The sequence below is a fragment of the Heliangelus exortis genome, chromosome 10, assembly GCF_036169615.1.
Source record: "Heliangelus exortis chromosome 10, bHelExo1.hap1, whole genome shotgun sequence".
NCBI classification, from domain to species: Eukaryota; Metazoa; Chordata; class Aves; order Apodiformes; family Trochilidae; genus Heliangelus; species Heliangelus exortis.
In genome coordinates, this window is record NC_092431.1 from 2,210,815 (window position 1) to 2,238,691 (window position 27,877).

A 27,877-nucleotide genomic window follows, 5' to 3' on the forward strand; every position below is an offset into this window, starting at 1 on the left:
GAGGAAGATTCAGACACAGGAGCACAAAATCTTTCTCAGGATGTTTAATCAGTTTTTCAATCAAAATTCATTTTGCATTTTTTACCAGATTAAGGCACTTTATTACCCGAGACAGCCAGCTTGGGGCCACTCATCATACAACAGTTTGAGCTGGAAGAGACTTTAAAGAACATTAAATTCCACCCCCTGCCATGGTCAGGGACACCTCCCACAAACCCAGGGTGCTCCAAGCCCCATCCAACCTTCAACACTGCCAGGGATGGGGCAGCCACAGCTTCTGGGGGCAACCAGGGACTCAGCACCCTCACAACAAACAATTTCTTCCTAAAATCTCACCTAAATCTCCCCTCTTGCAGCTTAAACCCCTTCCCCCTCATCCCATCCCTCCAGCCCCTTGTCCCAGGTCCCTCCCCAGCTTTCCTGCAGCCCCTTCAGGCACTGGAAGGGGCTCTAAGGTCTCCTTGGAGCCTTTTTTTCTCCATCCCAAGGCATTCTGCCAAGGGAAACCTTGCTTAGCTCCGGGATAACATTTCCCCAGCCTCCTGACGAGCTGCCCCGCCTGGGAGCTTCACCTTGGCCCCACTCCATCCCACCCAGGTGGGCAGAAAGCACGAACCCTTTATCAGCCTCATTTAAAACCTCATTCCCAGGGCCTCCCATGAGCCTCCCACACACCGCCCCAAGTGCCCTGAGGGGCGCGGAGGCCTCACCCGGGCACAGCCGCTCAACCCCACCCTGCAGCTAAGGGAAACGCCTCAAGGGACACCCCGGGGGCGCCCCCGAGGCTCACCCTCCTTTCACACCCCATTTAGAGAGGATTTTACCTCATAATTTTTCCTATTTTTCCCCGGGCCCCACCGCCCGCCCTCCCCGAACCCGCCGTTCCCTCACGGCCTCTCCTCAGGCCCCCTCAGCGCCCCGGGGCTGCCCTGCTCCGCGCCGCTCCGGCCCTTTCATTGCCGCCTTAGCGCCTCCTCTTTACAGGCAGCGCCGGGGCAGCCCGGGTTTGCGCTGCGGGGTCCTTAAGGCGGGGCGGTTCGGTCCCGGTCCCGGTGCCGCGGGAAGGCCCGGGGGGTGGCGATGGACGCGGTGCTGTTGGCAGCCGCCGCTCTGCTCCTCGCTGTCCTCCTCTTCTTCGCTACCCGGCTCCGCAGCCAAGCCAGGGAAGGTGGGTCTGGGCCCGGAGAAGCGTTCGCTTGGTTCCGCCTCGTCCCGGTGGGGTCGTTGCCATGGTACCGGGAGGCGGGTTTGGGGGGGGGGGGGGGGGGGGGGGTGGAGGTTCGGTTCGCCTCAGGGGGAATTCCCTGGGTTGGGTGCTCCGCGGATCTCTGGTGTCTTGGCCCTTCCTTACGGTTCTCCCCCCCCCCCACCCCCCCCGGGTCACCCCGGTGCTGCTGAACGGAACCTGGGCCCGGTTCCGGCCCGAAACGGTGTGGAAAATCTGAGTGGGTTCCCCCGTGTCGGGGAGGTGTCCCCAAGGCTCCTCCTGCACCCTTGGCAGGGCCTGGGGAACGTTCTGAAAGGTGGGGACGGTCCCTTCCCCTTCCTTTCCCCCCCCCGCCCCCCCCCCCCCCCCCCCCGGCTCCCTTCCTGAGCTCCTTTTTACTCAAATTCCTCATTTTCCGCTCTTTTTTCCTCTCTCCCGACCCTGGGAAGGGCTGTGGTGTGGGTCAGTCCCTCTCTGGAAGGAAGGGATGAAGCAGCACTGCAGCTTTCCCTCCCACAGCCAACTTTTTGTTGCAGCTGGAGTCACCCAGAACCCTCTGGATTGGGAAAATCCTTTGGGATCAGTGAACCCCAAACCCTCTGCTTCCTCTCAGAGGGATTCAGGTTCTGGGAACAACAGGTTCTGTGGAACAACAACCCCGTGTCCAGGCTGGGAGAGAGGAGGTTGTGGAGCTGCGTGGTCTCAAATTTAGATTTTAAGCTGACACCACCAGTTTTGGGGTATTTCGAGGGTTTTTTGTTTGTTTTCAGGGCAAAGGTAGCTTTGGTTATTTTTTTTAAGGCAGAAAAAGCTCCTCTAGTATAAACAGAGCCATGGCAGTGCAAGAGTAAGGTGGGGACTTGGTGTTAAAAGCAGTTTTTTGGTGGCAATCATTGCATTTTCCAGCTTATTTCTCTTACACCTTTTCTTGTACAGACCTGGTCGAAATCTTCCTTTCTCAGTAGCTTGCAAACTGGTGAAATTTCATCAGATTCCCAGGGACTTGCAGCTGAGCTGTTGGTGAAAGTCAGTGGTGCATATCCTAGGGAAGTGAGGCTGCTGGAAATACATCATTTCCTGACCTTGACTTGTATCATGACTTGAGTAAACCAGGGACTGTGGAGGGTCCCCTTTCCCCCTTTTTTTTTCCCCCCTTTCCCCCTTTTTTTTTCCCCCCTTTCCCCCTTTTTTTTTCCCCCCTTTCCCCCTTTTTTTTCCCCCCTTTCCCCCTTTTTTTTCCCCCCTTTCCCCCTTTTTTTTCCCCCCTTTCCCCCTTTTTTTTTCCCCCCTTTCCCCCTTTTTTTTTCCCCCCCTTTCCCCCTTTTTTTTTCCCCCCCTTTCCCCCTTTTTTTTTCCCCCCCTTTCCCCCTTTTTTTTCCCCCCCTTTCCCCCTTTTTTTTCCCCCCCTTTCCCCCTTTTTTTTCCCCCCCTTTCCCCCTTTTTTTTCCCCCCCTTTCCCCCTTTTTTTTCCCCCCCTTTCCCCCTTTTTTTTCCCCCCCTTTCCCCCTTTTTTTTCCCCCCCTTTCCCCCTTTTTTTTCCCCCCCTTTCCCCCTTTTTTTTTTCCCCCCTTTCCCCCTTTTTTTTTTCCCCCCTTTCCCCCTTTTTTTTTTCCCCCCTTTCCCCCTGACTCCCCCAGCTGATAGCTCCAGGAGCAGGGAGGTCTCAAAATAAAAAAACCCAAAGGAGTTTTCTCCAGAAAACACCTGGAATGAGCCCACCAGTCAGTTCCATGCTGCTCCTGATATTCCTCATTTTTCAGATCTTAATGAGGAACTGCAGGAAATTTGTCAGGCAGTAGTTGCTCTTCAGGTTGGGTTTCAGGTATAGGAGTTTACATATTCTGTGCTGAAATATGCATGCTGGAGGGTTTGAATTCAAATGAATCTACTTTAAAAAGAACAAAATAAAAAAATCAGAATGCTTTAGAAAAGGAAAATAAGGAATTCTGGGTCCTTGCCTTTTGGGAGCTCAGAAATTATGAGGTTGCTTGTCCTGTCAGATAAAGGGGATTTTTTTTTTTTTTCCTGGCAGAAGAGAAAAAAGGATTATCAGTTTAGATTAAATAAGGACATTTTTGAGCACTGAAGCAAGGGTCATTGTTTTGTGCTGTGGTGATTTCTTTGGGGTTTTGTTTTGGGTTTTTTTTTTTTTTTTTGAAGGATGTGGGCTCAGTCAGCTCACATAACAGCAGCAGCACGTAGCCAGGGCTCGTCCTTTACCATGCTCCTTACACTGTTGCACAAGAGACTGCTGTCAGGATAAAATTTCCACTGCACAGAGCACAAGTAAGAAGCTTCCAGTGCAGGGATCCTGCTTCAACTTTATGCATTTATCTCCTGCCACACAGGGAAAAAAAAAAATAAAATACAAGAGATGGGGAAGCATCCACTCCTTCGGAAGCCACCACTGGGGCTGCACTTTGTAAAAACTGCCTGGCAGAATAACTGCAAATCATTCATCAATTCTATGTCTTTTTATTAATTTTTTTTTTTAAATTTTGCAGCTGATGAGGAGCACCAGCAACATGTGGCAGCAGCAGCAGCAGGGGCCAGGCCAAGGCCCCAGCTGGAAGAGAGGGGAGAGGGGATGCCCCGACGCCGGAGGAACATGGGGAGCAGGATGATGGCCCAGAGGAGAGCTCAGCAAGCAGAGGACTGGCTGGAAGGTAAAAGCTGGTTCAGTTTATCTTGCAAACACACTGACAACAGACCTTAGCAGCAGGTCAAGCTTGCTGAGGGGGTGCAGTTGGCTTCAGTGTTGCTGACTGAATCATTTACAGCTTGGCTGGGGTCTGGCTCTCTGGCCTGCTTCTTTCCAGACTTCATTACTTATCTCTTACCTTGAACTGAAGTGCCTCTTTCTGTAGTGAACTGGGGCAGCTCGTTGAGCCAACAGTGCATCACAACCTGTTCTCCACTTAGAAACTGCCTTTTTTTATTTCCTGCTCAGCCATGTATGGTAAATTTGGGTAAGCAGAGCCTGCACCTTGGAATAGAATAATGAGCTTTGTAAAACACTGGTTTCATGCAAACTGATGGATATCAGTAATTCCCCAGTGTAATCTCTGCAAAATTTGGGAGTTTTCTTTCTGGGAAGCCAGCCAGGGGGTGGTGAGCATCAAGCTGGAGACAACCACAGACATTTTCTCTTACTGCCTGCAGGGTGTTGCCAGTGAGTCCTCTGCTCCTGTGCTGGATCTCCAGCTAATAGCTCAACTTCTGAGCTGTGCTTGGAGACAAGAATATCATAAAATCCCAGACTGGTTTGGGCTGGAAAGGACCTTAAAGCTCATCCAGTTCCATCCTCTTGTGTGGGCAGGGACACCTCCCACCAGCCCAGGGTGCTCCAAGCCCCATCCAACCTTCAGCACTGCCAGGGATGGGGCAGCCACAGCTTCTGGGGGCAACCTGGGGCTCAGCAGCTTCAGAGGAAAGAATTTTTTCCTAATGTCTAACCTAAATCTCCCCTCTTCAAATTTGAAACCATTGCCCCTTGTCTTCTCACTCCACATGGTGATAAATAACAGCTTTCTGCACCCTGCAAGCCTCTCTCCCTTTTCTGGTGAAACTTCACCCATTATCATCCTTATTACTAATGAGATTATAATCACCATGATTCACCTAACTGTGTTCTTTCTACTTTCAGCTTGTGGGGTGAAGTGTTCAGGGTTTCTGCTGAAGTATTGATAAAAGTGGGCTGTGCTTCACTTGAGTTTCTTTTTGGTCTGCAGTGGGGTGAGAAACTGAGCACACATCTGTGCTGAGACCTTGATTTTTGGGGCTGGTTGAACTTTCTTCAGCTTTTTCTTGTCTTGCAGTTTGGGGGAGAGTGTTTGGCACTCAGGCTGGCAGGTGAACGTGCTGCTCCACCTAATTATCTTCCCTGACAGCTCTGAACTTTTCAACTTGGCTCCTTTCTTTTCATCTGATAACATCCTGGAAAGCAAAGGCAGTCAGAAAATCTCACGCCTTCAGCTCCAGACTTCAAAAGTTCAAACCCCACCAGTGAAGCTGTCAAAGCAAAGGACTTCTCTCACTTTGTCCTTTAGCAACAGAAGAATTTGTGTCATTGGGCTGGAGAAATAACTCTTCTGCAGTTTTCTGCACATCAGGTCCAAGCACTGCAGGTCCTGCATGCAGTTTGCTTTGCAGTGACATCTCTGCTTCCTTTGGGGCTTTTTCTTTTCTTTTTCAAGTTTTTTTCCTTTTAGGGAGGAATGTGGTCCTTGGCTGGAAGCCCACCCTGTGGGCACGTGGCACAGGCTGGAATCACCTCTTGGATTTGTCCCTTTTGAGCTGGGGCTGTGTGTGTTTTCTCTGCAGTATACAGCAGTTTACTCTAATTACTGCTTCCATTTAAACCAGTCTGAAGACCCAGTTATCCCCACAGCAGAGTTTTGTTTCATAAAAATGAGTTGACTCACCTGGAGAAAGCCCAGTGATGGGCAGTCCCAAGCAGTGCAGGAGCAGCTGGGGCACCTGGGGCTGAAAAGTCAAATTATTTGGCAATGTAGACAGAACCACTGCAACCAAGCCAGTCAGGTTTCTTCAGTCTTGCTTTGTAAATGTTCTTCTTGCTTGAACATCAGCAACTGAAGTGGATTTTTTTGTTGTTGTTACAATAATTAGGTTTGTTGATAGGTTTCACTAGGAAGTTTCTGTTCTGGGTGTGGAATTGCCACACTGGGCTCCTCTTTAACTTTGGGCAAAGCTACCTGAGCCTGCTCTGTCTCTCTCTGACTTCTGCCACAGGCATAAAACCAACCCATGGCTGCAGGATTTCTAGCACTGAACTCAAGAAGGGGGTGAGGGTGTCCTGGCTCTCCCTGGGTGACTTTTTTACAGCCATAAAAGTGCAGGCAGGTAGGAGCTGCTCTTACAACCAAAGCCTGTTGGGAGCCAGTTGAGCTGACTCTTGGAAATGCTCTCAAAGCAGCACTTTTGCAGGCTTTGGAGCTGTGAGTTAGCCATGGGGGTTTTCTCTTTTCCATCTCCCAATCAGATTTCAATTCCAGAATGAGAAAGAAAGCTTCAAAAGGTAAACCAGCAGCTTGCAGTTTCTGCTGCCTGTGCTGAGCTGTTGTATTGTGCCACTGCTCCAATTTCTCCCTGGATAATGGGGGTAGCACTAGGATAAAAGCCCTGATGAGTTTGAATTGTCCCTTCTCTTCTTGGAATATTGGTATTATTTAATTGCAAGTCTAGATAAGGAGTCACTCAACACAGACAAGGATAGTTCAGGATTGGTTTTAATCCTCAAATCTATGCCTTTTGCCAGTGAAGCTAAACCAGGTAATATTCCTTCCTTCTGCTCAGCTGGTTGGGTTTTAGGCACCAAAATTGGTTTGGACACCTAAATTACCTGGCAGAGACCAAATAAATGGTGAAGTACTGAATGCCTTGACCTTCCTACCAGAACTGCAACCCAGGTGGCAAGTGTGGGGGGCAGGCTCACTAACCCAGGTGCCTCCACTGCTTGGTTTGCCTGAGGAAAGTTTTCCAGTGGTTAAATACTCAAAGGAGTTGCTGTTAGGGGAATATCAACACCTCTTAATGCCCCCTCCTGATGACCCAGGTTTGCTGGGGGAGGTATTTTTCACTGGTGACAAAGTGATTCTCACATTGACTGAGGCCCCTGAGCTGTGTCCCAGCAGTGTGACTTCCAGGCTGGCTTAAGAAAAGTGGATTTTGGGTGGTTTATATTGCCCAGTTTCATTCCAGTCACACCACACACCCTTCCTGCAGCCCAGTGGAACCATGGCATGGGTTGGGTTGGAAGGGTTGCACCTGTAAAAACCTTACATGAGTGTTTTCTGCTGGTTTTGAACAAAATAATAGAGAAAATCGTTGTAATTTTTTAATCCCCATTCAGTGATGGATATGGTGCATAACTTAGTGTGTGTTTGTGCTGAAATCTGCCAAAATAAGCATCACTTTTCCTGAGCAGGCTCTCTACCTCACATGTAACATTGCATTTCCCCTTATTCTACTTTGCTGAAAGATCTGGGAAATTTTTCAAAGTAGAAATGCTGCTGTGGTCCTGTCCTGTTCCTGTGAAACAGCTGCTATTAGAGCTGGGTTACTTGATGGAGTAGCTGAAAAATATTAATGCTTAATCAGTAGGAAAACCTTTCTGCTACAGTTCAACTGACTAATTAGGGAATCAAAAGTTAATTTTGACTTGCTACTATTCATATAGAAAGTGACTTCAGTTTTATCAAACACTGTATTTCTGCCCTTGAGCCATTTCAGGCACAGATGGTGTGTGGAAGAGGTAGGTGTGTGGTTTCCCAGTTAGCCATCTGCCTTAATTCAAGAAAAAAACCCTCTGAGTTGTTTGACTTCTGCTCAAAAGTGTCCTTTTTTTTTTTTTCTGTCCTGAGTGTTGGCTGATCTTGTGGCTCCAAATTAATAATTTGCAGTCTGTACTTTGCATTACAGATTAATAAACCAGTGGCCTGCTCAGTTCCTGAACTGGATGGCTATCAAATTTTTTAAAAATTAAATAAATGAAGTAGAAACTGTTAGGGCTGTCCCTGCAGGGCTGTGTCACCCACACTTTTCCATTTGGTGGACCAGTTCCTTTCCAGTGCCTGGTGTCCAACATCTATTCAGTGTTCCTAATATTCCTGTGTCTTCTTCAGGATGAGCTGTTTGTTTTCCCTGGCATCTTCTCCCCCTCTTTTTCACTCATTTTATTTGGTGCTACAAAATAATGGTGAATAAAGCAGCTAACCCTGCCTCAGGGCCTTTTTGTGAGTAGCCACATGTGCAGCTTCCATCTTATTTTTGTTTCCCTTTGTCCCATCCATTTGTTTCCCTTCCCAAATTTAATAGGAACAGACACTTTGACAAAGAGAACAAGGGCAACTAAAATATGTGATAAAAGCTGTAACATTTGAAGGTTGTTCTGCATGCAGTAGCTGATAAATTCCTAAACATGATGAAATTCAACAAGGGGAAGTGTAGAGTTTTGCATTTGGGGAAGAACAACACGATGTCCCAGTATAGGTTGGGGGCTGAGCTGCTGGAGAGCAGTGGAGGTGAAAGAGACCTGGGGGTCCTGGTAGACAAGAAGATGCCCATGAGCCAGCAATGTGCCCTTGTGGCCAAGAAGGCCAATGGCATCCTGGGGTGCATTAGAAAGGGGGTGGTTAGGAGGTCAAGAGAGGTTCTCCTCCCCCTCTATTCTGCATTGGTGAGGCCACACCTGGAGTATTGTGTCCAGTTCTGGGCCCCTCAGTTCAAGAAGGACAGGGAAGTGCTTGAAAGAGTCCAGCACAGAGCTACTGAGATGATTAAGGGAGTGGAACATCTCCCTTATGAGGAAAGGCTGAGGGAGCTGGGGCTCTTTAGTTTGGAGAAAAGGAGACTGAGGGGTGACCTCATCAATGTTTTCAAATATGTAAGGGGTGAGTGTCAGGGAGATGGAGTTAGGCTTTTCTCAGTGGTGACCAGTGATAGGACAAGGGGTAATGGGTGTAAATTGGAGCATAGGAGGTTCAAGTTGAATATCAGAAAGAATTTTTTTACTGTAAGGGTGACAGAGCCCTGGAACAGGCTGCCCAGGGGGGTTGTGGAGTCTCCTTCACTGGAGACATTCAAAACCCACCTGGACACGTTCCTAGGCGATGTACTCTAGGGGGCCCTGCTCTGGCAGGGGGGGTTGGACTAGATGAGCTTTTGAGGTCCCTTCCAACCCCTAGGATTCTATGATTCTATGATTCTATCCTGATAAGGACCATCAGCATTCCAGCATGCCTTGCAGTGGCACTGGGCAGCATTTTTAAGAAGTACACTGCACATTTCAAAAGATTCAGACTTTTATGACTATTAACTCTTTCCTGGTGTCATGCCTCTCCATCTATTCAGGTAGCCAAAATTCCCTGAAGCCAGCAGTCAGTTGAGCAAAATCCATGTTTTTCTAGAGCAGAATATCTCAAGTGGTGTAAAAACATGGAAAAGTCTGACTCTTTCTGCTCTCCTACAGCTGCAAGGTGGTGGGAATGCTTTGCAAGCTCTGGAAATGTTGGTGTGGTTATGGTGAAGTCTGAGAAGGTGGAGCAGGACATGGTGGCAGGGTTGTGGCTCAAAGCACTGTGTCACCTCAGGGTTTGGTGGCCCCTCTCAGCACCATGTCATGAAATGGGAAGAGGAATTTGAGCAGTCAGGGGAGGTAAAACAGCTTGTGGCAACTTTGAGCACTAAACTTTTCTCCCTTTTGGGCTGCCAAGCCAGTGTGCACCCCAGAGCTGCCACGTTTTAAGACAACAGCTGAACTGTACAAAGCACTCTAGAAAATCAGCTTTCAAACAGACCCTTTGGGTTTCAGCTACACAATGATGTTGTTAGGTTTCCCAACCAGATATCTTGGCAATTAGGAATGTGTGAAAAGGGGTTGTTAAAAACTGCTGAAACCATAGCTTTTTGGTTTTTTTTTTTCACATAAAAAAAAAAAACCAACCCAACAAATCAAGTCTCTCACACACTGGCTGTGTGCAGCATCCACTTTGCTTTTTGGTGCAGCCATTCTGCTGTAAGAACCAACTGAGCCAGCAAATCCTGTTACCATGTGCTTATGTTCTTGTCAGCATGATGAGGTTTATTTAGCACATACTCATTTTGCCCAGGTTTTGTGCCCTGCTGACCTTTAATGCTCTGCTGACTCATGGGCTGAGTCTGCATCCCTGTCTGTTGTCTTTTGTTGGGTGGAATTCCACACACTAGAAAAAGCTTGGAGGAAATGGTGCTGAAGGGATCACATCAGATGCTTCAAAGAGGAGGAAAGCAAATGCTGCTGAACAAAGGCATGTTTGAGCCAGGACTGGGGGAAAAAAAAAAAAAAAAAAAAAAGGTTTTAAAAGCCTTTCTAGAGTCCTGCCTGACCTCTGGTTCAAGGGAAAGAATATAGATGAAATGTGAGAAGCACTCAGAGCCTCAGGTTGGTTGGATATTGTCATAGCTGGTGTTTTATACTCATTGTGGTCTCCAGAAATAGTTTTCTAAAGAAATGTACCAATATTGGCACATTAATTTTGAAAGTAATAGCTCTGAATGCTGCATTGCTCAGCCCTTGTGTTTGGAACAGCCCAGTGCTTTAAAAAGAAAGATATTTTAAGCTTCAGCAAAATTGTAGAAGCAATTGTGTCAAGTCTGAGTGTCCCCTGTTGCTTTGTTTGTGGTGTAAGAAGGGGGAAACCCTTTTGATCATCTCAGTAAGCAGGGAGCAGTAATTCTCTGAAGCCCAATGCAGCAAGCCTGCCCCATATTAACTGAAAACAATAAAGTTATTTTTGTTTTCCATACCCAGCTCTCAGTGACATTTGATTCTGTTGATGTGTCTCAGAGGCTTAACCACAGTGCCATAACCTGGATTGGAACTGGTAAAAACAAGAGTGTTTCAAACTTAAATGGGATGTATAAAAGAAGGGTGAGTCCTTTAAGGGTTCCTTTACCAGCAGCTTGTTGAGGTTCCCTAAAAAGAGGAGCAGGCTCTCTGGAGAGAGCTCCCTGCAGAAGGCATTCTGCAAAACCCAAACCCAAAGCCCTGCCAAACCCAAACCTAAACCCCCAAACCAGTTCTGGGGGTTCTGGCAGCTCCCATGCTGCAGGCTCTCAGGACCCTGGGTATCACACACGATGGGTTTCTTGTTAGCCTGGTCTTAGAAACCTGAAATTATAAATTATTTTACCCAAAAAAAAGGGTTCCAGCATCTTTCATTTTGACTCTGCCATGCAGGAGTTTTGGGCATCACAGGATGAAAAAGTCTTCAGGCTCTGGGAGAGCATCCAAAGGAGAGCAACAAGGATGCTGAAGGGTCTGAAAATAATGGATTTTGAGGAGTGGGTCTGGAAATAATGGATTTTGAGGAGGCAAGGAGGTCACTTGGATTGTCCAGTCTGGAGAAAAGGAGGCTGAGGGAGGACACTGCAGGATGTGGCTTCCTCAGGAGGGGATGAGATGGGACTGGCACCAACTTCTTCACTCCTGTGGCCAAAGACAGGACTCAGGGAAATGGTGGAGGTTGAAGCAGAGGAGGTTTAGGTGAGATTTTAGGAAAAGGGTTTTCACCCAGAGGGCAGCTGAGCACTGGGCCAAGCTCCCCAGGGATGTGGTCACAGCACCAATCCTGCCTGAGTCCAAGAACCATTTGGATGCTGCTCTCAGGCACATGGAGTGATTTTTGGGGTGCCCTAAACAGGGACAGGAGTTGGACTTGATGATCCTGATAGGTCCCTTCCAACTCAGCAGATCATAGAATCCTAGAATGGGCTGGGTTGGAAGGGACCTCAGAGCTCATCAAGTCCAACCCTTGCTCCACTCCCACTGCAGTTCCCAGCCCATGGCACTGAGTGCCACATCCAGGCTCTTTTGAAATATCCCCAGGGATGGAGAATCCACCCCTTCCCAGGAAGATTCTGTCATTCTGTGATCCTGTGAATCTTTGTGTTTTTTGCTGTGTTTTAGGGAGTGAGATGATGATTTCTCTGGGAGTGTTCAGGTCAATCCACAGCCTTTACATGGTAGGGTTGAGGACTAATTCAGAAGAAGTGGCAACTGTTCACGTGGAAGAAATGCCAGTCTTAAAAAGCTTTTTAGTGGTACTTAGCCCTTGGGTGATCAGAAACATCATGCATTTACACACCACTTGTGTCTGAGGCTTCCCACAGCTGCAGAAATCATCTTTATAAACCATTTGTCATGGAGCTGGGAATTATTTACGTGTAGTTCTGGTGCAGTCCAAGGTTTGCAGTGCAGGGATCTCTCTCTCCCCCCCTTCCTCAAATGTTCATGATGTCATTAGTGGGTGAGTGGTGTCCCTCTGAATCCCACTTTTTGGATGCTTTTTGGAGAAGCTTGAAGTAGAGGGAAAAAAAGGGAGGAAAAAAGTCTCTGCAGGTGGGTTTTGAACAGCTATGTAATGACAAACAGCACATTTTGTGTGGATGAGAAAGTATTTTTTTTAAATTATGGAAAGCAGGAAATCTTTTTGAAAAACCTTCTCCCAAAGATCAAGAACATTTTTATTTCTGACCTCACTTGAGTGAGTAGAAGCCTTATTGCTTCTACTCTGTGGCTTTGGCAGCCTCGTGTGATTCTTTTTTTGTTGTTTTCTTTTTTTTTTTTTTCCATTTTTCCATCTAATAGGTCTTGTCTCAAATGTCTGTGTGTCTCCTTTTCATCTGCTGCTGCTTTCTTAGGAAGCAGTGAAGTTTCTCAAAGGGATTTGGTTTTGTTTTTTTTTTTTTTTTAACCAGTCTTAAAATTTGTTGTTTACTCTTTTAACTCCCACGTTGCAGAGGAAGATGATGCTGAGGAGGTGCCAGAATTTCAGGTGTCTGGGAAAATTGGAGCCAAGAAGCAGAGGAAATTAGAAGAGAAACAAGCCAGGAAAGCTCAGAGAGAGGTAAGAATTTCCTGCCACGTTGGGAGCCCAGAGCAGAGCCTGAACATCAGCAGCACTCAGCACAGAGCTGGTGATGACAGACACCCCAGAAAGGCAAAGGCAGTGTCATCACTGCAGTGCTTGTGGTTTTGTTTTAAAAACTGGAAATTCAGCTTTTTCTGTCCTATCCTAAGAGTCTTTCATTTTCTTTCCATGAGGTTCTCCGGGGAGGAGAGAGGAGTTAAACCAAGTGCTCTTTAGTGGATGTTTCCACTGATTTCTGGCTCAATGTCATCACTGTCTCCCCTTAAAAAATACACCCAAACCCACCTAGCAGTGTTGTAACACTGACCAAAACTGGGGGCAGTTCTCTGAGGAGATTTTCCTCTGCTTCCATGGTACAAAAACTTTTGTGTGGCTTTATCTACCTTGAGCCACGTTTAGTGTTTGTATGGAGTGGGGGAGATGAGAAGCAGAGCCCCTGAATCTGTCCTGGAGTCAGATTTTGCTTGAAATCTGGCCCTAGAACAGAGGCCAAGTATGCAGAGGGAACACACTGTAGCTATTCAGGTTTTTTTTTCTTAAAACTGTGTGCAAAAATACTCATCTAAATACTGTTGGCTTTTTTTCTGTTTTGCCCAGCACTTTGCTGTTAATTCCAGAAAAGCAAGACATTTTTTGAAGTGTGCTACTTCATTCCTTCTGTTTTTTCTGGGTTGTTTTGGGGTTTTTTTTTGGCAAAAGCTCTGTATTGTTCTGTGATTTGGAACATGGGGTTACAAGTAGAACTCAAGCAGCCTTTCCATAACAGAGGCTGGAGTGCACAGAGGATTTCCCACGTTTTACAGAATAACAGGGTTTATGAAACTTCACATTTTTAATGTGTAAATGATCCAGACCAGGGCAGTGAAGTCCCATCTGGAGCATTTTGCTGTCACCTGGGGCTTAAATCCAGTTTGTTAGTGATATGCCCTGGGCAGCTGGGAATAAACTTGAATATTATGTTTATATAAAGATCCCTTTCTCACTGCATGCTTTAACCATTTTGTTACTGCTTTTCATATTCATTCTATTTAATGAGCCTCTTTTTTTTTTTTTTTTTTTTTTTTTTCCTGTGGAAAATTTGAGCTAAGTTGAATGAAGCCAGATAAGCATCAGTTGGTGAAGAATCTTCTTCTATTTTCATTTCAAAACATGCTGATTTTTATTTTCCCACATAGACAGATAAATTCCTCAGGTCTTTTTTTGCTGAAGCATTCAAAGCCACAAATCCTCAGTTTGAATGGCTTCTGCTTATTCTTTTAATATCTTTTCAAATTGAAGTATACTGAAGGGATTGCAGAACAACTTCAAATAAATCTCTGAACAATGCACTAAAAGCCTTTTTTTCCCTCATTTTGCAACAATCTCTTTACGAGGTTTGTTTTAAAAACAAATAAAATGATTTTAAGAGACCAGTACAGCTTTTTCTTAAAGAGATTCTGCCCAGATTGATAATAAACTTGAATGTGCTTGGGTTTACAGAGTTTACATTCCCCTCTCCTCTTTCCTCCTCTCCTTAGAGTCCTTTCTAACCAAATCCTCAGTGAGGAGAAAGAGAATGCCACGACACAATATCACCTAATATCACTCTAGCAATCAGCTCAAATGCACACATGAAGATAATACAAGTGAGAAGGGGAATTTCTAAACTTATCACAATGCTTAGGATGCTGCAGAGGGAAGGGGGAGTTAAATGATAATAACTTTTTTTTTCTTATTCTCTTTACTCTTTTATTTCTCATCTGGGAAGCTCGGAAGAAACCCCACCGTGGTATCATGATCACAATATGAAATTTTTGAAAGAAATGTGCATTCAGGAAGAGTAAAGTTTGGCTTGCATAGTAGTTGGGTCTTTTATTTTTTTTTTTTTAGGCTGAAGAAGCAGAACGAGAAGAACGGAAAAAACTTGAGTCAAAAAGAGAGGAGGAAAGGAGGAAAGAAGAGGAGAGGCTGCGCCTCGAGGAGGAACGACAGGTGGGATTGCTTGGATTTCCCCATGGAAATTCTGAGGTTGCCTTTGAGACAGCTCCTTTGTGAGTTCTGTGATCAGCAGAACTCCCTTTGCCTTCCACTCGTGCAGCCTGCAGTTTAAATTTGGGGTTTTGTTGCTTGATTTTGTTTGAATTTCCACTGGGGATCCCACCTTTGCTCCCCCAAAGTGAAAACTGCTCCAGCCATCACATGTAGCAGTAAATAACCCTCCACACATTGGAGTCTGGAACAAAAGGAAACCAGCTCCTGGTGGTGGATCTGCTGCTGCTGTGTGCTACAGTGAGAGGTGGGTTGATTTGTAAAAACCTTGGAAAATGTTGCTGATAAAGTCTGGCCCATCAGGAAGAGCAGGTAAATGAGTTGGACCTAGCTGCAAGAGAAATTTGGGAGGCTAAGTTTGGTTATCACAAAAGAAAATTGGTTGGAAGGGACCTTTAGAGACTGTTCAGTCTCACTCACACCATATCCCTCTAGAGCAGGTTGCTCAGGACCTTGAGCAGCCAAGCTTTGAGTCTCTTGGTGGAGATTTCTCAACCTCCCTGGGTCCCTTTTCCTTTCTGCTCTGTGGTGCTGCCTCCCTGACAGCTGGAACCAGCTGGGCAGAAAGTCACCTGCAGGTGTAATTCTGTAAAATTACCCCGTGTGATTCTCATTACACAAATTTACATGTGCTCCACAATGCAAGATTTCTAAACCACCCATCCAAAAGTGTGTGTCAGAAAAAAAAAAAAAAAAAAAAACCCACCAGAAAAACAGGTACTGTGCAGTTGAAAAGCTTTTATTGAATATTTTCAGCAGGGCAAGCTTCTTTCAAAGCTGCTTTGTGTATTCTGGGCAGCAGTGCTGCTGGCTAAGAGCTAGGAAAAAAGCCTCATGCTCTCTCTGGTGCTGGAACAACTTTTCTGGTAGCTTTGCAACATGTTTCTGAAAAAACTGAGGTGTTCTGCACAATCCTGGGCTCAATAATTGCTGTCTGGGGGGGAGCCCAGCCCCCAGCTTTCAGTGGGAACTTTCTGGGCTACTTAAATATTCATGGAGATTTGTGTCTGGGGTTTGTAGTGAGCAGATTTATTTTAATTGTCTTAAATTTAATTGTGTTAAACTGGAGTATGTTGCTCATAACATTTCAAAAGAGGAAAGACAGTTTTTCCTGTTCTCTGTTGAGAACATGAAGCAGGATAAAGCAATTTAATTTTTTTTTCTCTCCATACATTACACATGCAGATTGCACCCATGAAATATTTTGTAGAATGAACATTTACCTCTGGGGTTATCCCACCCCCTACATTCTGCATTTTCTGAGCTCTCTGTTGTTTTCTATTCCTCAATAGAAGGCTCATGAGATAAAAACCAGAGGGTAGCTGGCTGTGTGATTTTTGGAGGCAGTTTGATTAGTGACATTTCTGTAGTTTATACAATCCCCAAAGACAAAAGAAATTAGGAGTTTATCACTAAAGTTTGCCTTGAGAAATATTGCAGTCATAAAATAGCTTTTTTATTTTTTTTTTTTTCCTTTTTCCATCAGAGTATTTTTGCAGGTACAGTGACAGTGGCATATCTCCAAACAAGCACAACCAGCTTGTTCAGCTAAAACTCAGTAGAACCTTTATCTCAGTCTCTCCCAAGAAGTGTTACCAACACTGTGCTAACATTTTTGGGCAACTCCACACAACAAATGGAAACTATACCTTCAAAGGGCCCAAAGCTTGCCCATTTTTGAGAAAAATAACCCCCTGCTTCTATTTCTATGCACATATAAATAAAATGTGGTTGCCCCTTGGCTCCAGTGTTGCAACCCAGCTAAATGTATTTTTACATTCAAGTTTCCAGTGTTCTGGTGACCTGATTGGCTCTGCATGTGAGGAAGCTCCTTTTTAATTGGCATTTGCCTCAGCTCTGCTTTGCCCTGGGGATTTCCCTTCTCTCTCTTGGGAGTTTTTTAGTGGTGAGATGGTTTACCAACCAACAGCATATCAAGAGGAGCCAACTTCCTCTGATGCTGCAAAACAGCAGATTGCTTTCCCAAGAGTTTTTTCTTGGGTTTTTTTGTCCTGTGCACAGGGATTTTTGTAGATTTTTGTAGATTTTTGTAGATTTTTGTAGATTTTTGTAGATTTTTGTAGATTTTTGTAGATTTTTGTAGATTTTTGTAGATTTTTGTAGATTTTTGTAGATTTTTGTAGATTTTTGTAGATTTTTGTAGATTTTTGTAGATTTTTGTAGATTTTTGTAGATTTTTGTAGATTTTTGTAGATTTTTGTAGATTTTTGTAGATTTTTGTAGATTTTTGTAGATTTTTGTAGATTTTTGTAGATTTTTGTAGATTTTTGTAGATTTTTGTAGATTTTTGTAGATTTTTGTAGATTTTTGTAGATTTTTGTAGATTTTTGTAGATTTTTGTAGATTTTTGTAGATTTTTCTCCCTCTGCTTAGCTGTGCCTTGCTAAGGAAGATTATTGGGCAGGTGCAGGGCTCACAGCCATCACTCTTTGCATGTGAGAACAGAGTTTGCTGCTGCTAAATCCATTGCTCTTGAGACAGTTTGACAGAGGAGAGGCACTACCAGTCTTCTAGCAAGCAAACTTTTAAGTGTTTTGAGATAAAAAGTCCCAGCAGGAGTGGGACCTCCTGGAGTTTGTCACTGTTAGGTTCAAACAAGTTCTGTGTTGCTCAGATATTCTTTGTGCTCAAAGTTTCCAAACTAAGGCAATCTGATTTGGGCTTTCAGTTTTGCATTCAAGTACCTAAATAAAAATAGTCTGGATCTTAAGAGCTTTAAAAATGGAAAATCAACTAGAATCAACCCAAAGGTCCTGTTGAAGCTTTTGACAGCCAAGACCCTCAAGTTTTGGGCTCTTTGATTTGGTATTTGTTCATGTGAGAACATGCACCAAGTTGTAAAACATTGATGGTTGTGTTATTTTATTGTGTGGAACATGGACAACAAGGTCTGAGTGCCTCCCAGCAGAGCTTTTTGGCATTTATAGCACTATTTGGAAATCAGCAGGGTGTTTCTGGGAGCTGATGGAAGGTTCAGTTTAAGCATCAGTTTTCCACTGTGTACACTTTGCTGAAAATTAATTTCTCCTGAGGAAGTAGAAGGTGAAAAGCTTGCAGGAAACTCACTCAGCTCTACTTTTGAGGGGATGAGGACTGGTAAAAACATTCATTCTGACTTTCTAAAAGTATTTGGTTTATGTTTGAACAGTGGGGGAGTGGGGAGGGAGTCCTAGAAATCATAGAATCCCAGTTTTTTTGGTTGGAAGGGACCTTAAAGATTATCCATGGGCAGGGACACCTCCCACCAGCCCAGGTTGCTCCAAGCCCCATCCAACCTGGGCTTGAAAATTCCAGGGATGGGGCAGCCACAGCTTCTCTGGGCTCAGCACCCTGACAGGGAAGAGATCCAGCTCCTCTCTGCCAAATTATTTACTGTAAAGTCCCTTTTCACTTCCTGCAGCTCCTGCACTAAGAGCATGGAACCTGGATGTTAGGCAAGGAGAGTTTCTTTGGTCCCTGAACCCCAGATCATGCTTCTCCTGATTCTCCATGTCAAGGAATCAGCCACAGAGAAGGAAAGGTGGGAAGCAGGGGGTGGTTGAAGCCTGCCTGAGCCATTCCTCATGAGCAATGAGATCTCTTCCACTTAGCAGTGGAATAAGCTGCTTATAAATGATTTGTTTGTCAGCAAGTGGGTCCTTTATCTGATTTGGAGGAGGGCTGGCACAGCTCACAGCCAGCTCTTTCCTCTCCAGGAAAGCTGCTTAGGCAAAGCTCTCAGAAAAGCCACTTACTCTCTGGGCCAGTATCACCTAATCTCAGTGTCACCTTAAAGGGGTTAGTGCAGGGAAAGCCAGGAAAAGGGGTTCAGTATCTTCTTCCTGGACAGTACTATAAAGTTCCTCACCCTTTCCTAAAAACACTGATGGCCACAACAACCCCATGGGGAGCTCCAGGCTGGGCACAGAGTGGCAGAAAGGGAGCTGGGAGTCTGGATTGCCAGGAAGCTGAAGAGGAGCCAGCAGTGTGCCCAGGTGGCCAAGAAGGCCAATGGCATCCTGGGCTGGCTCAGGAACAGCGTGGCCAGCAGGTCCAGGGAAGGGATTCTGCCCCTGTGCTCAGCCCTGGGGAGGCCACAGCTTGAGTCCCGTGTCCAGTTCTGGGCCCCTCAGCTCAGGAAGGAGATTGAGGTGCTGGAGCAGGTCCAGAGAAGAGCAAGGAGGCTGTGAAGTGATCCAGCACAGATCCTATGAGGAGAGGCTGAGGGAGCTGGGGGTGTTGAGGCTGGAGAAGAGGAGGCTCAGGGGAGACCTCATCACTCTCTCCAACTCCCTGAAAGGAGGTTGGAGCCAGGGGGGGGTTGGGCTCTTTTCCCAGGCAACTCTCAGCAAGACAAGAGGGCACAAGAGGTCTCAAGTTGTGCCAGGAGAGGTTTAGGTTGGACATTAGAAAGAATTTCTTTCTGGAGAGGGTGATCAGACACTGGAATGGGCTGCCCAGGGAAGGGGTGGATTCTCCATCCCTGGAGATATTTCCAAAGAGCCTGGATGTGGCACTCAGTGCCATGGGCTGGGAACTGCAGTGGGAGTGGAGCAAGGGTTGGACTTGATGAGCTCTGAGGTCCCTTCCAACCCAGCCCATTCTAGGATTCTGATAAACTCTCAGAAGCTGGAATCTGTCCAGGCAGTGCAGTTACTCAAGCACTATCCCAGGGATGCAGGATGAGTTATCCCAAAAGTCAAGGTCTGCTTCCAGCTGTAAGTCAAAGAGTTTTCAGGTCTTTGTGGGTTTCAACTTGTAAAAAAAAAATAAAATAATAATTGAGCTTTTGTGCAGTTGGCACAATTAATATTTTTGATGTCAAGGAAATCATGGTTGTGATCCAGGTGAGAAGCAAAGAGAAGGTGATGACCTGAAAGGAGCCTCACACCAAATCCATGTCCTCAGTGGGCAGGTGGGAGCCTGGAGAGGAGTGGAAGAACAGACTGGGAGCACTGGGAAGTTAGTGGTGACCAGATCCAGTAGGGGATATGGGCAAGGGTGTTGGAAAGGATCTCCCAGAGTGCTGGAGATCCCCAGGTTGCATGGGGGTCTGGAAGCTCTTGGGTCTGTGCTGTGCAAGGTGGGATTTAAGACATCAAAGCCAGAATGCAGAGGTAGATGGAGCCAATCCAGCAATGAGAAGGTGGACATCCTGCCAGAAAGTATGAAGAAAGGTTTGAGTGTTTCATTTTTTAATTTTTTTTTTCAGTAAAGCCATGGCTAGAGTCAGAGAGTTTGTTTTTTACATGCAGTGGAGTAAACTGATCAAAAGAAAACTTGGCACTGTAGCAAACACCCAGCTTGGGTAACCTTTGGGTGGGTGAGAAGCAAACCTGCCTCAAGCCAAAAAAAAACCAAAAAAAGGGCAAGCAGCTGAAGGTGAGCATCTGCAGCTACCAAATTTCCATGATGCTGGGGTTTCCCCATCACCCCACCCACTGGACTTTGCACATATTCTTAAGATCCCTTTGGTCCTGTTTTTCTCACATTTCTGTGTTGGGAGCATTCCTTCTCATGACTTTCTAGGAGTTTGATCCAACTTTCTCTTCAGTTTTGATTGAAGGATAACTTCCCCATCCTCATTCCTGCTATCCTTGCTGGGTTGGCCTTGCTTGGCCTTACATGGTCTCTTTTTTTTTTTTTTTTTTTTTTTTTTTTTAATAGGAACATTTTTTCAATGTACTTAATTAGCAGGTCCCATCTCTCCTTGTTGTAATGGAACAAGTGTTTGCTTTCCAGCCATTAAAGGAAGCAATTACCACATTAGTGTCAGAGCTGAAGCAGGCAAGCATTTAGAAATCAATATAATTGTTCTGCAAGAGATCAATTTCTGTGCTAACAGCAAAGAAATGCCCAGAGGTTGTCCCTGAAATGTGAAGAATTCATTTGCTAAGTTTCAGTCAAACCTTTGCAATGTGACAGCCACCAAACTGGAATCTCACCAGGTGCTGCACAAGCAGAAATTTCTCTGCACAAGAAAATTTGGGTAAGAAAACATTGTTCTTCTCTGTGGAGTTCCATGTGGGACGTGTTTTGGAGAAGAACCAAACAAATTAAAAAAAAAAAAAAATCATGGAAAGCTGAAAATTCCAGAGGGTTCAGTAAAAACCTGTTCTTACCTGAGACATTTTAAAGTAATCTTGTACATTCCAAAACTTTTAATTGTGGTTTTGGTGTGGGAATGTGTGACTATTCCACATTTCCTCCAATGTGTCAGAATTTCACTGGTGTCCAGCTGGGAGTTTTCTTGACATGAATTATTTCTTTTCTAAGGCTTTCACATTTCTTTCAGAGTAGGGAACTGAAGGTATTTATATTGCAAATAACTCCAAGCAGAGCCTGTAGGTTTTGGTTAACAATCAAACATGTAAAAAAACCAAACAAACCTATTTTCATACAATCATACCTTGGCTTCTATGCCTAAAAGAGTTCTTGATTTTTCCATGCAGACAGCTTGGATGTAATAAAAAAAGAGATTTTACCTGAACCTCTGTTCCAGACCAAGCTCTGCCACCAGAGCTCTGTGCAAATACCTGATGCACACTGGTGCCTGCCAGAGCAGAACTGGGACCAGTTACTTAACTGGTGGATGTTGCAGCAAAGTAGAGTGAAGGGCAGGGGCTTCCTGTCAGAGGAAACATAACCATGCAAATTAGGAAATCAGGGTGCTGTATAAGAGTGGTTTTCTCCTCTGTCTCAGAGCTGTGAAGAACCAGCCTGGGTGTATTTTGTGCAAGCTTCCACTGGCATGTGGGGTGGCTGCTGCCTTAAAGGTGGCTTCTGAAATTAATGAGACCATCAAAGCAGAATTTAGACTTATTTTAGCTGCTCTCTGCCCTGAGTAAAACCAGACTGCAGATGGAGAGCTTGCTACCTAACTTGGAACTAAAGGGAGGAGCAAACTGACCACTTGGCATCTTTTCTATTCAGGAAGAGGAAAAAAGGAAGGCAAAGGAAGAAGAGGAGAAGAGAGAGTATGAAGAGTACCTGAAGCTGAAGGAGAGTTTTGTAGTTGAAGAGGAAGGGGTTGAAGAATCAATGACAGAGGAAGAGGTATGTATCAGGTTCCTACTCCAGTTTTCTTGATCCTTGTTAGGCTCAGGCTGCCCTTACTCCATTCTGAAATGAACTTGAAAGTCAGAGTCAGCCAAATGTTTTTTCTTGTAAATTAAGGAAAGGGCACATGTTAACCTGGAGTGTTCCCTGGGGAATGCTACAACCCCTCATTCCAGGCTCCTGCAACTTAGTGTGTCTCTCTGGAAATGAGGTTCTTTCCTCCCTTACTGTAAAGACCAAAATAAAACTCATCCTGGAAGTCAGATACTCTTTTAGTGTCACCAGCTTTGCTCTGTCCATGTACAGTGGCTAAAAAAGAGAGTTTAGTAGTGCCAAAAAGAGAGTTTGGTAGTTCTTGGGAGGAACTGCTTGGGTTTTATTTTATTTTCTACACAGAGCTGCTGTGAAATCAAATGAAAAACCAATCCCTTGTCTTAAAAAGCATCTGTTAAGAGAATTCCCAGGACACAGCCTACGTGCTTGTGGGTTATATGCTGGGGGAAACTCTCTATTTGGTCTTGCAAATGATGACTGAGGTCAAACTCTGCTCTGAAGTTCCTGTGGCTGCCAGCAGATGCTGCTGGGGATGGTGGTTGAAACGTGGTACTTGTCATAGTATCACAGTGAGCTAGAGAAAGTCCCACTTTACTCTGTCTGCTGGAAACCTGCTAGACTTAATTTGAATTGCTGTCAAATGCTGAAGTTGCTCTGGGGTTGTAGCTGCCAAATTTGAGCTGCATTTCATGGTGAGTATTTCTTTCAGGGCCACGTGTGTGTTTCCTCCTCTGCTAATGGGATCCTCTTGGCACTGAAGGGATTTTCCTCTTCAAGTGGCTTTGGGCTGAGGAACTTGTAGTGAGTCAGTGCTGCTTGACATTAGTCCCAAGTTCTCCCCATGGACCCCTTCCCACTGGGATCAATTCCTGCTTCATGCAGGGATTAACACCAAGTGAAGTTGTGTCTGGCAGTGGGGCATTTCCTGAGGTGCAGGGAACAGGGAAATGCACACTTTCTGTTGGAAGTTCTTTCAAAAAAAAATGTCTATCCTGTTAGAAGACCATATGATACCTGAATATTAAATTATTCCTCTTTAGAGCCCCTTTAAAGCTGGGATGTGTTTATTATCTGTGGTCCTGCAGCTGTCTGGCAAGGAGAAATTTCTCTTTATGTGGAAGAGAGAAGGGTGTTCCTCACTCAGAAGAGCTTGGCAGGCAGCTGATGATGCCTGGATCTCAACCTGAGATATTTTTGGTTGGAGTGGGGAGACAGAACTGTGGTAGGAGGTGATTTGAAAGTTCTCTTCAGGAGCAACCCCAGGTTCAGAGTTATTTGGAGGCAGCAGCCTCGCAGGAAGGGCAAGGTGCCCTTCTGGTGGGTGATATCCTGAAGCATTTCAGTCTCCTGTTACAAGAGCTGCCTCTGCCTTGTCTTGTTGAGCCTCAGCCTGCTGAAAATTAAAAGTCCTGAGTCCAGAGCTAAGTGGTTAATTAAGGCTGATTGATTTTCAAGGTTGCAGAGTAACTCGATCTCCCCTGAACTTCAGTGCCTGTTGTTTGCATTGCCTTTGAAAGCTGAGCTGCTTCTGTGAAAACCTTGGGTTTCAGGTGCATAGCTTTGAAAAGGGCTTTTTGAGCCCCTACATGTGCTGAGCAGCTGGGCTCTGCACTTGGCCAGCTCCACGTTCTGCCTCCTGAATCTCTCCACTTCACCTCTGCACAAAATGTCCTGGCTGGGGGCATGGAACAGAAGGCACAAAGTCCCCCAGATGTGGTTATCTGGGGGTCTGTGTGATGTGAGGAATAAAAGATTTAAAGATTTCCTTTCAGAAAGCATTTAAATGCAAATTGGAACTGAGACATTCCCTGTCTTAGAAAAAAATAACTACAGCCAGAGAGTTCCTAGTTAATATTACATCTAGATGTATTTTGTTTTTTTCAAAACCAGTGTGTATGGTTAAAACTTGGCAAGTGTGCAGGCTGAACACTTGTATAATATTTGCAGTCAGCAAGTTTGCAGTGCAGCTGATGCTCCTGACTTTAACACTTGTTTTTCCTGCTGTTCCCAGTCTCGCAGCTTCCTGATGGAATTTCTGGACTATGTTAAGGTAAGCTCCCCTTGGCCTTTCCCCTCCTTCCATACTTGAGAGATTGTGTAAAATACCTTCATCAAAGAGCAAAAAAAAAAAAAAAAGGGGAATCTTGACTTCCTCCATGCTTTCCTTACATGTTCACCAACTCACAAAAGCAATAGCCACTAAAATTGGGTGGGTTTCAAATGGATGGCACAGGTTAAGGGCTGATTCTGCCCTGGTGTGGCTGGAAGGGATTGCTCACAACCTCTCAGTTGGGTGTTTAAGCACATGTGTAAAGTTCTGTATTAGTCACTTCTACTTGACAGCAGAGAAATTAAGCACAGGCTGAGAACCTAATGCAGAAGAGCATTTGACACCTGATTTCCTATGCAGAGATGAGTTGCAGAACTGGGGCATTGCTTTCTTTTACAGGTTTTAGCATTTTATTTTTTTTTAATCTTGGGAGTATGCTTAATATATAGATTATGTGCAGCCCTCATCTTCTGTCCTATTCACAAAACTGTTGACTTAGATCTAGAAGCAATGCTAAGCTGCAAAACTTCTCAATTAAGAGAGCAATTGGCAAGTTAAAAAAAATTTAATTTAGCCCTTCTGCTGAGTAACTTCTTTTACTGGTATAAGTGCCTGGAGGTAGCTCATCTCATTCCTAAGGGTGTTGGAAATAAAATGCAGCCTCTTCTTTCCAGCTTTGCCTCGTGGGATTGTTTAAAGATGATTGTTCTCAAAAGCACCAAAAGAATTGACACCTCCCCAATTCTGCTTTTTAAAAAAATTCTGCTTTTTGGTTTGTTTTTTTTTTTTTTTTCTCCTTTGGGGCTTTCTTAGTAGAACCTCAACCTCAGTTTGCTCAATTTCACCACCTCACAGCACACATCTCTCTGCTGCATCACTGTTCTCTGTGTTTGCTTTTTAGTGTCCAGTCCTCAAGGTACAAACCTGACTGCTCTGGAGCTAAATAATCAGATTTTAATGGGACCCTTATGGTTTTAGTCAGCAGTGCTGTAGCTGCCCAACACACCTTACAAACCAGCTCTCTGAGCACTCCAAAAAATTAATAATGAGGTGGGCAGAGGTTAAGGGAAAAAAAAAAAAATAAACCAACTTCGTCTTAATCCTGGGAGCTCTTGCTCTGTTTGATCCCTTGCTGAGGACAGCAGTAGAATCATAAGTAAAATCAAATTAATCCAGTCATGTGGAGATGTGTATGTGTTGCTGGATGAAATTTCAGCCTGTCTCTAGAACCTGGAGCCTGTGGTGCAGTGATTTGTTGGCTTGGGACCTCACAATGTCATTATATTTCAGTGTGTTTATGGGGGGAGCTCATCCTAATTCCACCCCCACCCTCTGGGCTCTTATTCACAGCAGGATCTGTCTTGGAAAGGTTCCAGTAAACTTGGTCATTGGAGGTGAATATCTTTCAGTGAAGGTTTCAATCCTGTTTTTCTTGTTTCTGTGGCTTTGCACACACACAAACCTCCCCCTTCCCTCTCTCCTCTGCTCTTTTAAAAGAAGATGTGACGAATCTTGGCAGTTCCCAGCTCTGAGAACTGAATTCCATGGACTGGTTCCAATTCCATGTGTTCAGTCCATGGTATTCAGTTGTCTAGCTTGGCTGCATCAAACTTCACAACTACTAAGTCTGTGTGTGGCTTTATTTTTTTTTATTTTTTTTTTTTTTTTGTCTGATATTATTAATGGAAATAGATTCATCTGTTTCAGCCCCTCTGGTTTCTTCAGTGTCCTCTCCATGTGCTCTCAGCATCAGAAACAAATGCATTTATTGTTTGAATTATTGCATCTGATAATGTAACTGGAGCTCCTGCTGCTGTACATAGCTGGCTCTGAGGAATGTAATCCAGAATGTTAACTCAACATGGTTCAAAAGTTTTTATCTTTTCCAAATTCCTTACAAACAATGCAGCTTTTCACTGCACCTAAACAGATGAGGCACTAAAACTTTTTTGCAGACAAGAAAACAGCAACCAAGTAGCTCCCAGAGGAGTGCACTGGGTTGTTTTTTTTTCTCTGCAGTTTTCTGGAGCTGTAGAGAAGCATCAAACCAGATGTGCCCAGTGGTGCTGCCTGAGAAGGGCTGCACTCAGAAGCTCTTCCAGGAGCAGAATTAAAACTTGCAATTCCTGCTTCTGCCTCTGCTCTCAGAGGTCTTCACCCTGCAGGAGTTCATTTGCACAGCACTGATGGTTTTAATAAGGTGTTCACTTCCCCAGGAAGGTGGTTATGGCATTAATAGATACACCAGTAGTAAAACAAACTGTTTGGATTCTTCTCTATGCACTGATCCATACCAGTGATCATTTTAAAATGTACTTCAGAACATCCCTCAAACAAAAAGGGATCTGGGTAAAGCACAATGGAAATTAAAGGTAACAGCAGAGAAATTCAGGTGGTGGGAGAACAGCCCCAGGGCTGTTGGTTGTGCTCCTGCTCATCTTATTCTTCTAAGGAAAGGTTCAAGATGAATGCTGGCAAATTTATTTGGGTCAGAGCATCTGCTCTTTCCACAGAGAAAAGTGGTTTAAGTGGCTTGGAGTTTTTTTCTGATGAGCTGTGCTGGCTAGGAAAGGTTAATTAGAACAGCAGGTTCTACTTTTTCTATTCAATGCATTTTTAATTTGAAAGAAAAAGAAATACTCTCACCCTCCAGTTCATCAGCTGCATTTAACTCTTGTTTGTTTCCATAGAAAACAAAGGTTATCCAGCTGGAGGACTTGGCTTCCCATTTGGGTTTAAGGACACAGGTCAGTACCACCACCAAGAAGAAGCAGTGAGTTTAAAAGGACAGGAGAGAAAGTTGGGTGAATAAGGGTAAAGCCCATGCAGGGCATGACTGAAAATGCTTGGATTTCAGGGAAGTTCAGCAAAATGAGCCCTAAAAATGTGTCCACACCAGCCAGCCAGTGAAGAATTGTTGGCTTGCAGGATTTTTGCAGTGGGAATTGCTCAGCCTGGCTGTTAACAAATGGATCCTGCAGTGTTTGCCAGACTGGTGATAGAGCAATTCACAGAACCTGGGCATCAAAAGCAGAGCTGGGAGCAAATGCAGACACTGCCTGCATAATTAGACAAGGTTTTTTATGTTTGCAGACAATCTGTAAGTTGTTTTTTTTTCCTCCAGTTGCTTGTGTATTCTTAGCACATTGAAGAGTTCTAAGAATTAAGACTCTTGAAGTTGGAAGGGACCCACAGTGATCATCTGCTCCAACTCCCTGACCACTTCAGGGCTGACCAAAATGTCTCTTAAAAGCTGACAGCCTTGGGGTCTGGGAAGCCTTTTCCAGTGTTTGACCACCCTAATTTAGATTTCTGGTGGATTACTTAGCAGTATTGCCCCTCACAGCCCCATGTAAAGCTGTAAAAGTGAGCTCATGGTGTGATCTCTTTATTTTTTTTTTTCCCCTCTCTGTCCTCTTTCTGTTCTCTAAGCATTTTCTGGTTTGACTCAGAAGAATAATTGTGGCTTGATTTCAATTTGAGCAGGTGTGTCAAACATTTTAAGTTATTCTGTGCCTCATCTGATCTTGGGGTGCCCCTTTACAGCACCTCACACTGCTGCAAGTCCAGGCTGCTGTGCCTCTGCCCCTGTCTTGAGCCAGAGCTTCATTTAAGCATGCAGGGAGCAAGTAATGGAATTTATCTGGTGGAAATCTAAACTACAACTTGTTTCTGCACTCACAGAAAGGCAAGAAAGGCAGAACTGTGCAAAAAACAGGGCTTGGGTACTGGTTTGAGGTATAGTGGAGCTGTATGTTTGGAGTAACTGTACAGTTAGCCCAGCCAGAAATTCAGTAATTTGTTCTTTGAAACCCAGTATTTGTTCTTTGAATTCAATAATTTGTTCTTTGTCTTGGTAAATTGGTTTCCTCTTAAAGGGAGCAGGAATAATAAAAAAAAAAATACAAAAAGCTCTGGAATGTACTTGAGTGTAGCCAGGTCCTTGGAGAAATCCCTCAATGAACTTGGTGGCCTTTCCCTGGCAAGATGTGACTGAGCAGCCCCCTCCCAGCAAACCAGCAGCTAACTTGGCAATTAAAATCTCTT

General features: G+C 44.8%; 1 protein-coding gene across 1 annotated transcript in view; it reads left to right on the forward strand.

Moving 5' to 3' along the window:
- The first annotated feature begins 1,015 nt into the window (after window positions 1-1,015).
- Window positions 1,016-27,877, forward strand: part of DDRGK1 (DDRGK domain containing 1) — a 29,855-nt gene continuing 2,993 nt past the window's right edge. The window contains exons 1-7 of the mRNA XM_071753152.1: window positions 1,016-1,168; window positions 3,712-3,873; window positions 12,509-12,615; window positions 14,509-14,610; window positions 21,601-21,723; window positions 23,792-23,830; window positions 26,521-26,577. Of these exons, the coding sequence (XP_071609253.1) occupies window positions 1,081-1,168; window positions 3,712-3,873; window positions 12,509-12,615; window positions 14,509-14,610; window positions 21,601-21,723; window positions 23,792-23,830; window positions 26,521-26,577 (678 nt within the window). The 5' untranslated portion in view covers window positions 1,016-1,080. The remainder of the gene's footprint in view (window positions 1,169-3,711; window positions 3,874-12,508; window positions 12,616-14,508; window positions 14,611-21,600; window positions 21,724-23,791; window positions 23,831-26,520; window positions 26,578-27,877) is intronic.